Source organism: Centruroides sculpturatus, unplaced genomic scaffold (assembly GCF_000671375.1).
Source record: "Centruroides sculpturatus isolate CEXI.00-Female unplaced genomic scaffold, Cexi_2.0 scaffold942, whole genome shotgun sequence".
In the NCBI taxonomy this organism is placed as follows: domain Eukaryota; kingdom Metazoa; phylum Arthropoda; class Arachnida; order Scorpiones; family Buthidae; genus Centruroides; species Centruroides sculpturatus.
The window spans coordinates 276,217-288,884 of NW_019385478.1; the positions used below are offsets into that span (position 1 = coordinate 276,217).

The 12,668-nt window shown below is 29.9% G+C and overlaps 1 protein-coding gene across 1 annotated transcript in view; it reads left to right on the forward strand.

The window, feature by feature from the left end:
* The window catches only part of LOC111639352 (multidrug resistance-associated protein 4-like), a 69,419-nt gene that overhangs the window by 31,517 nt on the left and 25,234 nt on the right, over window positions 1-12,668 (forward strand). The window contains exons 6-11 of the mRNA XM_023385221.1: window positions 600-763; window positions 5,792-5,917; window positions 6,142-6,391; window positions 8,827-8,940; window positions 9,630-9,716; window positions 10,710-10,901. Coding sequence (XP_023240989.1) covers window positions 600-763; window positions 5,792-5,917; window positions 6,142-6,391; window positions 8,827-8,940; window positions 9,630-9,716; window positions 10,710-10,901 — 933 coding nt within the window. The remainder of the gene's footprint in view (window positions 1-599; window positions 764-5,791; window positions 5,918-6,141; window positions 6,392-8,826; window positions 8,941-9,629; window positions 9,717-10,709; window positions 10,902-12,668) is intronic.

A 12,668-nucleotide genomic window follows, 5' to 3' on the forward strand; every position in this document is an offset into this window, starting at 1 on the left:
AAAACGACGTAAGTCGAATTTACCTGTCTCCGAATCTACTTATCACTAGGAAAGCATTTTAAATAATATATGGTTAATAAAAATCTATTTTAAGCTTACAAACAAATAAATTTTAGTTTTTAATATAGTACAAAAAAAGTAATCTAAATTTACGAATGCGTGTACTGTAAATACAGTACATACTTGTATATATTTTAATATGATTTTATGTGCTTTAAACGTTTTTCTAGTGATATTACGACTTCAATATTTGTGGCGGACAGACGTAAAGTCGAATAAAATGACTTAAACTTGATTTTTATTTTTCCATATACTTTTTTGACAAACGACGTATAATCGGGAACGACGTAACTCGAAAAGACGTAAGTCGAGGTATGCCTGTATTTAAAAACTCAAATTTCATTTATCGATAATCTATCAACCTGCAACCTCTTGTCCTGTAGTTGTCAAATTACAGAAATCTTCTTAAAAAAGTAAAGTAGTTCATGCAAGCTTAACATATTCTATAATTTCTATAATAATTATACTGAAATTTATATTACTAGTGATAGAATTAATAGTATTTTGTACAAAACTGATATTATTATTATTTATTACAGAATATTCACGGAATTCCATATTTATTTTCAAATCCTTTTTTAATCATCACTACGATAGCGATATTATGGCAATACTACGGATGGACTATTTTAGTAGGATTCTTGGCCATATTTCTCTACATTCCTATACAATTTCTTTTGAGTAAACTATATTCAAAATTGAGGTAATTATTATTTTGATTTTTGACTTATATAATTGTGATAAACCTATAATTAAGATTAAAAAGAATAATGCATAAGTTAGTTATTATTAATTAAGATGAAATACAGTTACTGTATTTAATAACTATAATTTAGTCGAAATCTAGACTTATAGCTGATGTTAGAGATGATGTAATGACCAAGAGAATTAATCTTTTTGCTCGAGTATTGTTTGCATGACATTTATGCTATTGCTACTAATGCATTTGTTTGTAATAGTGTTTGTTTATTTTCTGTTATAATGCTTATAATTTGATCACACAACATCATATAATTTTTCGAATGTTTTGTGAACCGTGCACAATTTTTTGGATTGCTTCATTTAATGTATAGAAAATTCAACTATTCTTGTCTTAAAAATTAGCAAAACATTTCATGTCTTTTGTGAAATTTCGACTAATCTTTATTTTTAATTTAAGTAATCGAATTATTATAACTGCATTAAGATGCCGCGTAAAAAATTAAAAATAAGATGAAAGTTGTCAGATCCAACACGATTACTTCTTAAGTTTAAAATAATACTTCTGCATACAAAATATATACGAGTATATCGACACTTGATCCGTTTGTAAATAGGGGTTTTTCTTTATATATTCTTAAAAGAATTAGATGTTCATTAATATTAACATTACGAAATGGGGCTGCGTCTATTCACTGTTTTTTGTGAAAATTTTTCATATTTTTTACTTTGAACTTTGTAGACTACACCACTTGTTTATAGTTCAAATAATTGGAGAAATTTATGGTTATTTGTAGCAAAGCGGAAATTGATGTAGTATACTCGTATTTATCTATTGCTTTTTCGAAGCAAACTACTGTAATGAAAACATCAAAACTGCACAATCATACCGCCCTGGCATTTTTTATGAATTGAATTAATTAATTAAAAATGCAGGGCGGTAACTAATACATTACAAAAACTCAAATATAATAAAAGTAGCACAACAGTGTCTTATTTATTTCGAAACGTCCTTTACACACTTCGGAAAAATCCAGTTTTTCCTCCTTAAGTATTTGAGTTTTTGTAGTAGATAAAGAATGCATTTTTTAATTTCCTGGTATTTTATACTGTACTGTTTTAAACACAATGAAATACTGTGTGGCACCGATAATGTTTTTTGAAAGGATGCCAACAACAAACTCTTAATTTTAAATTTCCCCTTAAAGACCATATTTTTTGTAACGCTATGTAACGTTCCCGAGTTAACTCGAGACTGAACGTTAAGTTATTTTAAAGCTGCTTTCTGATGTCAAAAACGACCTCCAATAGTTTTTAAATTTTTTAAATTAATATATTTTATTTTATATAAATTTAATTAATTAGTGGGGTCGGAAATCGCAAGAAAATTTTTAATTTTTAAAAAATAATTAAAAATATAGGTCTAGTTACTAGTCACCCTACGTTAAACCCTTGTATTCCCGAGACGTCTATGAGAATATCCCGGGAAAACCGACTCCAGCTGTGTTCAAGGTCATCCAGCTGTGTAAACAATGACTCATCAGTGTCAAATTTCACAGAAAGGCCAGACAAAGGAAAATGAAATTTGAAGCTTTTTCTTCAAAATTAACGCATTTCTTTCGTTTTTTTCAGTTTTAAGTATTTTTTATGCTTAATTACATTATAATTAAAAACAGGTGGGCGTTAAGAGATTAACGAGCGATGATTTTGCATAAACGAGATACAAAGAGATGGGATGTCCTGGATTGTGAGCATGCTTTATCAGTCTGTGTTTAGCACTCGTTATGCCAGCATCTTGATGTCATTTGTGATCACACATTTTTTCAAACTTACGTTTATACATATTACGTATAAACGACAACTATAGCCCCTTATATAATAAACATGCCAAACAATATGTGAAATTCTTGGACTATGTAAAGGTTATACAGTCGACCCCCCTATAATTACGGTCCCTATAGTTACGATTCCTATAAAACTACGAAAAAATTGCTACCGGTATCCGTAAAAAATAGTAAAAGTTCCCTATAAACACCTCAAACGTCATCGGGAAGCCGAACTACTTTCCCGCCGTCCGTAGCGCCACGCTACGGAGAGATTTCTATCGTCTGGACAGTATTATATAAATTATATATAAATTAGGTACTGTACATATAATTATATATTAATTATATATAAATTAGGTACTGTATATATAATTATATATTAACTTATTGTAACTTTGTTATAATTAAATATATAATTTCCGCCGTCTAGCGTGGCGCCACGCTACGGAGATTTTTACGCTAACTATCGTCTGTCAGTATGTAAATTAGGTACCGTAAGTCTAATACAGTACTGTAATTTTATACATTTCTTGTGAAAGAAACATTTCTTATTCAACGGCGATTAAAATTATTTATATTAATGATGTCTCCGAAGTTCTACGAAGTTTTCACAGAAAAATAAGTTGTTAGAAATCGGCCGCTCTTTGCTGAGCTGTTCCGCGACGAAAACAATGTTGAGCAATGGCAATGTCGAATGGTGACACTCGGTAAGTAATCCTACAATTTTTTGTTTATAGCGTAGTTTATACGGATTATTCCCAAAAAATATATACGTATTTTGGAAATGTTGAGTCGGATTAGTCTAGAATCGATTAATTTTATGGAAGAAAATCTTTCAAACAGCCGTAGTCCGTAAACTTGACACGTGTCGGGTTGTGATTGGAAGGATTCGTAAGAAAGCGGATTCCTAGAGAATGGAACGTATCTCTATCTTATAGGGGGGTCGACTGTAATTAAATATTAGAAATTAATTAATTTGACTAGAGGTATGCAGTTATGCTTCCATCTCGTATTAAATTTAATGATCAATTCCAAATTCAATTTTAAAAACGTCTAAATTAAAAATGAATTATTTATAATTGTTAAATTTAATACGAGATGGCAGCATGACTTCCTACTGCTAGTCAACTTAATTAATTTCTTATGTTTAATTATAACTTTTAAATAGCCCAAGAATTTGATATATCAGACATATGATCTGTGACTTTTTTCTGTTTTCTGCAAATCGAATTCGCATTCCAGGTTGGTTTATTGCACGCTAGAAGAAAAGATGATGATGATGATTCATCTCCTTAACAATATACTCGTACATTGTATAATTTTTCTGAATAAACGTTATATATAAAATATTTGGGTACTTTTCCGGCATGGGACGAATTAATATGGAAATTATGGAAAAAATTATTTTGCTTAACGAGTGTTTCGCATTACGAGTAAGATTTTGAAACGAATTATGCACGTTAAGGGCGGTTTCACTGTAAATTCTTTCAGTCACATGAATAAACATAGAAGCAAAACTTTACTCTTATCAGCACGAAGCAAATGCTTTTGAATGAAGATTTTGTTTTAGTAATAAGTATTCCGTATGAATAAAAGTGAGCATTATTTGAAATATGTAGCATATTCTTCAGAATACATGCATCTAGACAGACGTAGACTCAAGTGCAAGAAGTGTTGTTTGCTGTTACTTTCGTCTAGGTTTATTTCCTGTTAATGTTTAACCTTGGCTCAAGTAGTTAATCTACAGAAGACTAAATATTATAAGCTTCGTTATCTCCAGAAGACAGGGCTTTTAAAGTGTTAATTAGGTTTGAATAAGAAAGTGTTTAATGATTGGCACATAATTTTTTAGGAGTGAGGACTGAGTTATGTGGAGGTGCGCTAACTTATTTACAAAAAAAAAATAAAAATATGTTAAGATATGTTACAGATCTTGAAATCCAAAAAGGCATAGAAGAACTTCCTGTCTTTATACAGTAGAGCCTCGATTATCCGACTCAACTGTGGACTGGGGTTGTTCGGATAATTGAAAAGTCGGATAACCGAAAAATATGAAAAAATCCATTATTAGTGTAGTATATTATTATATCCCATGTAATTAGTATATTAGTATATCGCTATTAACCTACTTCGCGTTGAATTTTCATCGATGTTAAGCCTAACAAAAATTTTTTAAAATAATAATCGTCGCTATTGTATCGTTAAAAATTAGAAAATTAAGCCTCNTGAAGATTAAGAATGCATACTGTATAATTTTCTTTGAATAAACGTTATATATAAAATATTTGAGTATTTTCTCGGCCTGGGTCGCATTATCATATTTTACATCAATTCATATGGGAAAAATTATTTACTTAACGAGTGTTTCGAATTACGAGTAAGATTCTGAAATGAATTATGCACGTTAAGTGCGGTTTAACTGTAAATTCTTTCACTCACATGAATAAACATAAAAGTGAAACTCTACTCTTATCAGCACGAAGCAAATGCTTTTGAATAAAGATTTTGTTTTAGTAATAAGTATTCTGTATGAATAAAAGTGAGCATTTATTTGAAGTATGAAGCATATTTTTCAGAATACACGCATCTAGACAAACGTAGACTCAAGTGCAAGAAGTGTTGTTTGCTGTTACTTTTGTCTAGGTTTATTTCCTGTTAATGTTTAACTTTGGCTCAAGTAGTTAATCTAAGGAAGTTTTAATAGTTTAAGCTTTGTTCTCTCCAGAAGACAGGAATTTTAAGGTGTTATTTAGGTTTCAATAAAATAGTGTTCAATGATTGGCACATAATTTTTCAGGAGTGACGACATAGTTACGAGGAGGTGCTCTAACTTATTTACAAAAAAAGAAAATAAAAATTTGTATAGATATGTTACTGACCTTGGAATCCAAAACGGCATAGGAGAACTTTCTGTCTTTATATTATTAATTTTTATCATTAATTTTGTTCGATAAATTTTTTTCCAAGTATTTTTTTCTCATTTGAATAAAATTATTTGTGGCTTCATTTTTTTTAATGTTAGGAGTTCAAATTCAGATAGTTTAACAACTTTACTAAATGTCCACAAAATATTTAATATTGTTAGTAACTGGAATAAAAGAAAATAGTAACTACATAAACTGAATTAATGTTTATAAAGTAATTTTATATAGGCTTATTTTTGTAAAAGTATATATTTATATTTAAACATAATTCCATAATAATAGATTACAAGCAGCTTTATTGGGAGATAAAAGAATGAACCTCTTGAACGAGATGATTGCTGATATGAGATTAATTAAAATGTACACCTGGGAATTGCCATATGCCGCATTAGTTGAGAAAATCAGAGAGTAAGTGATATTAAATACAATAACACCTGTATAAAAAATGCTTAGAACAAACCCTTTCTTTAAGTTAAATGAACTATTCAAGATGGAAACTCACCTGATTAATAGAAAATGATTTGGTGTAATTCTGGTTTACACAAATTTTACTGTATTTGTGCCATTCCTGTTTTTTCACAATTACTTTCAAAGTTCTATAATTTGTTATAGCGAACTGTTTATATTTGCAGGAAAGAAATGAAAAAAATTCAAATGTATTCATATGCAAGAGGAATAGCGCATATATTGGCATATCCTATATGTAGATTATTTACTTCCCTCACATATCTTGCATTTTTCTTAAATGGAGGACAACTGAATGCCCAAATTATATATATCACTATGGGTGCTTCTGTACGTATTTTCGGTAGCACTCTCAATTTATTTTCACGTGCAGCAGATTGTGCTGCAGAAGTTTTGGTTTCGTTGAAAAGACTTCAGGTAATGAAAAGATTAACAAATTGTTGTTTTCAAATTTTATTAATTTAAAAATTATTCAAAAATTTTAATATTTAATTTAAAAATTTAAAAATAACATTTAATAATTATTTACAAATTTTATTAATTTAATCTTTCGCTTTCTGGGCCATAGCCACTAAGATTAATTTTTTTTGTTATATCACACCGTGAAGTTTTGCAGGCCACCATGGGGGAAGTATCTGGTTATGGATGAAGTGGGACATATCACTGATAGAGATCTCATTGTAATCATTTTGGAGTTTTCAAACTGAGATATCTGAAATTTTCAGGTGTTACAAAGCAGTGGAGGGACCTTGGACTAACTTAGCAATTATACCGTTCCGGGCAAGATAGTTATTTATTTATCTTGCGTGTAAGTAAAATATAGGCATATTGTAATTTTAATCGAAAAATTTTTGGGCTCGGACCTGGAAAATTTAATTACTTAATTATTTTCAAGAGATAGAAAAATCAGCTATCTGAAATTAACAATGTTTTATAATTTTTATATTTCTTAGCCCATTTTGTAGCCTGTAGCAATCTTCCTCTCTGGGCAGCTGTCTGTCTTGCCGAACTCGGTATTGGCCTCCAATAGTGACACTTTAATTTATTAGACCATCAGAAGCAAGATATAGAATTCAGTTAATAACACTAAGAATAACTGTTACAGCATCCCTGATTTTAGCAAAATTTGGCACAAAATATACAATGCAATTATCTGAACTGTAGGGATTAGAATCGTCTGGAAGCATGATTCCAGTCTTTTTATTGTTTTTAATTTTATTTCAAACTAGTCAACGTTGCAGAAGTTGATTGGAAAAACGACCAGTGGTTTTGAATCTGTAATCACTGATTTTCCGCCGATCATCGGACCACCAGTGGACCTCTGGCAGAGTTACGAAGCGCTGATTAATCAATGAATCCTACCATCAGTCCATATAAAAAGTTGCCGTTTAGGTGGGAAAGTTAAGTTCGGTTTATGCTTGGCTTAGGACTTCACGTTGGTGAAAGAAACTTGGTTAGGTTAAGTTGGTTATCATTACGATCGAAGAAAGTTACATTACTGTAGAGAGGTTGCGGCCGAAATTTTCATCTCTTAAACGTGAGCGTCGAACGTCGAGCACTGCTTACAAAATGCGGCGCTCGACGTTTGGCGTTCACGTTTGAGAGATAAAAATTTCGGCCGCAACCTCTCTAATAATCTGGCTGTTTCTTCGACGAAGGCCGAAAGGAGCATACATCTAGTTACGACTCAGGATTACGTCGTAAGGTATCTTTTTAACCAGACTGTTCAGTGCTAGTGGACTATTTGAACTTTATTTTATTTTGTGAGTTTGTGGAAACCTACATTGTAAACACTTTAAAAGTTGTAATTTGTAACTTTTGTGAAACATCGTAAGTTTTAAATTTTTACTAACATTATAAAGTTTTTAGTTTGACTCGAACCATTTCATTATATGATCTATCAAGAGCAAGTTATCTGTGTTAAAAATTTAGATACACATCTACATTACTGACTGATATTGGCTAGTTTTTAGAAGCTTCGCCCTATCACACACAAGGTTTTTGGCATTTAAGTATGTCGTGATTGTGAATATTTTTATTATTTTGAGTTATAAATATTTACAAATAAACGTGGGTCTGACGTTGCTTAAGAATTTGTAAAGAAAACAAGTAATGCTTCTGGATTTTGGTAAATAAGAAAATCAGACAGAAAAAGGAATTTTTTCAGAAAGTAGAGGTTCATCTGCTGATAGTTGGGAAATGCAGAATAAGGAAGAAAAGAAAAAAATTTTGTTACTAAACTTATATCCATATGAAAAATGATAACTATCGTATGGTATATTTGCAATGCTTGATAGAAACGTGACAATTTACCTACTACTTTGGCTTCTGTGAGATGTCATATAGTTCTTTTAGTTTACAGTACGCGTGTAAAGAAACGATATTGATATAATTATGAATAGAGTGTAACTAATCGTGATACTTTAAAATTTAACGAGGGTTGATAATAAGCATCTATATCTCTGAATAGCAACAGTTTATGTATTTTAATGAGATATTTTAACGATAATATGAATGATACAATATAATGGCCTGGAAAACAGTCATTTCATCTAACTTCTCCTGCTGATCATCTTTTCTTCGGCAGATTAGCGCCTGCATGACTGAATTAATGCATTACTGCTTCCGATATAATATAAACTAATGCAATATAAACTGGTATATAAATTTTCATTTGTCATTAGAATAAGTTTTAAATTCAATTTGTCGTAGAACGCTCATTACGACTTACAAAATATAATGGAATGGATAACTGCATCCTGATGTCTAACACTACAATTGTTCGTAAATTTATTAATCCACGGGAACGTAGATATAATACTTTTTGTAAGATTTTTCGAATTTTGATTTAGGATTTCCTTCTTCTTCAAGAAAAAGACGACAAGTCTCTCAAAGCTGTAGGAGAGAGCCAAATTTTAACCGAATATGGAATATGGATGAATAACGTCACGGCTACATGGAAAAAAGTAAGATGTAATTAATATAATTTCAATTATTATAAGTTTTGAAGTGAATGCCGTAGCTGTGTTAGTTTATATAATTACACTGATTTTAAAGTAAATGTATAAGCAGTTATTAAATATTCCTATGTTGATTAACAAAAATATAATATTTTCGAGTTTATCTTTATCCTTTAATCCAACCAAGTAACATTCACAATGGTTTAGAAGAATAAAACTTCTTAACAAAGGTAAAAATTTCACAAAATTGAGAACGGTCAAGTGTCAGCCTTGTTTTTGTAACTTAAAAACTGAAAAGAAAAAGAATGATTTAAGATTTTTTAAAAATTCTGGAAAAACCAATGCTAAAAAAATGTTGTATTGGCATCTCACAGATTTCAGGAACGATCTGAGGGATAACACGAGACAAGACACAATGTATTTTTTATCGGACAATGATGGATTATCGACTATATTTTACAGACAGGACAGATTACAAAACTTCTGGTATACAAACAATTGACATAGCATAGTGTACCTTTATTATATATGAATAACCCAACACTAATTTTAGGATTTATAAATTATTATCAGCTTTTTTTGAAATAATATATTTATGTTATAATTATCTAATTTATGGTATATTATTTCTAATTTATAACGTATAAGATTATTTATATACAATTTAGTTACTTTACGCTTTGAATTTTTAAAAGGAAACCCATCCAACATTAAATGATATATCTATAAACGTACAACCTGGAGAATTATTTACTGTTATAGGCCCTGTCGGATCAGGAAAGGTGAATGTTTCGTTTTCTGGTTATATATTTAAATTATTTATATGCTTTGTAATATAAAGCTTCTTTAGAATAACTAACAAAAATTTCAAAGTTAACCATTTATGTAATTGCAATAAAATTCATTTTTAAATTGTTATACTTAATTGTCATGTTTAAATAATTTTATGTTTTTGATTAGTTACAGCGGAAATTAGTTACATGATGTAGAAAACGAGAAAAAATAGAGAATAATTTGTATTGTTATAGAATCTAACTTTTCATCCATTTCTTAGTTAAATGAAAATGATTTTTAACAAATCAAATTTTACATACAACTGGATATAAGCATATTTATAATTACAGTTCGTAAAATATATTCATGTAACTTATTTTATCTACAAATGATTTTTATGCGAAATTATTAACCCAATTTTTTGTCATTAATTGATTCTTTGTTTTGAAAATGTTATTTTAACGAAGTAGCGAACATTCGAATTATTTTCATTGCATATAGTGAAGTTGCTCAACACGTTCCATTGCCTAAATCGTACAGTTTAAATTTTGAATTTAATATCGCGGAAAGAGAGGTTCTGCCAAAAATAAGATATACACTTTAGTCGAATATGTTGGTTTGCAGAGTAAATGTCTGTCACCGACGGCATAGTATCAAATTTTCTTAACAAATAAGTTTATTCTTGTTTTCTTATAATTTTCTCTATATATTTAGTAACTTTCAAGCAAGTAAATTATTTATAAATTCGTATTCGTTTTTAAGTGTTCATTCCATAGTATTTTAGTAGTTGTTTACTCGAAAGGAAATACTAATAATTTTATTCAATGTTTTTTTTATGTTTATTTGAAACGTAGTCTTAAGTCGTACCTACATATGATTTGAATCGGTAAGATTTACGGAATTATTCTCTATTTTACTTACATTTTAAATGCTTACGTTCTTATATTATTTACACGTAGTCTTTCATACCAAATAATAAAACGTTTTATTAATTTGATTAGACGTCTTTCTTATTGTCCATTTTGGGAGAAATTCCTGTTACTTCCGGTAAAGTGATAGCGAAAGGAAAAATTGCTTACGCTTCTCAAGAAGCTTGGGTATTCAACGGATCCATCAGAGAAAATATCTTGTTCGGAGAAGAATACGAAGAGGAGAAATATAAAAAAGTTCTGTGTATAACTGCTCTAGAAAAGGTAATGCGCTATTTTTATCTAGATATTAGCTACAATTTGGGTTACTTATCTTCATTGAAGTCGAAAAGTTGTTTGATACCAACTAGTAATTAAACGACAATTACTTTTTACATGATACATTAAGTTGTTAGTTATTAAGTTATTTTTTAGAATACTAAAAAAATATTGTAAAGTGTAAATAATATTTTCGATTTTATATTTTGGTTTTGTTTTTTGTAGCAGTAAGTGCTTCGTTAAATGTATAAAATATTAACACAATGCAATAACATTCGTAATTATGCATATTGTGCTTTTAATTGTGCAATCTACACAATGATAATCACTAGTTCTAACAGAGATAATATATAGTTTGAGTTGAAAGGAATTATTCAGATTTTTTTTCTAATTGTTATTTTATTTTTTTATGAAAACATTTTTCTAGAAACGATACGGAAAATGTTAATGATCTTAAGTGTCTCGCTTTTAGTCGTTTTCGAGAAAGAGTTCAGGTGATTTCGACAGCCGGGTAATCGCGCTACTTACGAACCTTTCGGGTTTTTGTTGTGTAATATTTTATATTTTGTTCTTTTTCTGTGAATCTTGAGGAATAAACACTTCTATAACTTTTGTCTTCTTTTGCTGGCTCAGGCCATTAACCACTATGCAGTGATCGATGGATATATCTGTCAAGGGCAATCGCGTGGCACTGGAGAACGGCGTATACATCCGCAAAAAAATTGTGCGAATATCGCGAAAAACTAGCCAAAAACTACCGAGAAAAAATTCACATAAAAAAGGAATTATGTGAAAATAAAAAAGATTTTTCTTTACTAGACATAACTGTTAACAATTTTTTTCCGGAAAAAAACGCGTGGAAAAATGCTTAAAAAATTTCCCACGTTTATTCTTCAATACATCATGATAGCGACATAGCTGACTAACACACTGTACAAAGCTTAAGTTACACACGGAAATAAACAACAAGTAATGCGTTCAAATCTGGTAAAGAATCATTTATTCCGAGATAAGAAATAACACTGTTGGTGTATTTTTACATTAAACTAGCTGTTACCTTCGACTTCGCCCGCGGTGGTTTTGCAAGCAAACCCCATTTATATTCAGTAATTCAACAACCATAGGAATTGTTATATAACACCTACCGCTGAGAATGATGAGAATTGCCCAGAATCAAACGAACTGTTTTCAATTTGATCAATTTTCTGGAATGTTTACAATCCTTTATAATCGATATAATTATAGTCTAAAAGTACAAAATCGCACTTAACTTTTTTATTCTTAAATCGTACATGCTACATTTCCAAAGTAGAAATGATTCAGTTCGTGCTTTTGTTGACCCTAATGTGAGTTTATATCTGAAATGTTAGATGCTCAGATAAAAGGCTTGTTTTCAGAGTGTCGTGTATCACTTCTGTGCACCTGTCTTTTTGTAAGCCTGACTTAACGATGCAGGATCTGATCAAAAATTGAATCAGGCAGTCAGAGAAAAAAAACGTCAAAAGCAAAAGTAAAATAGTTATTTCTTATGATAATAAATAAACCTATAATTTCGGCAACATAAAATTTATAAATTACAAGTTATGTCCTCATTATATATTGTATATCGATCATTTAATAATTTAACAAGTATTGTACAATAAAATGCAAATCTTTATATGTTGATATGTTTTTATGGTGGACACTTGGAAAAAGTATTATCGTGTCCACTAGCCTGAGTACTGTACATATCGAATCTAGATTTATACCTTAAATATAATACTTACATTTAAT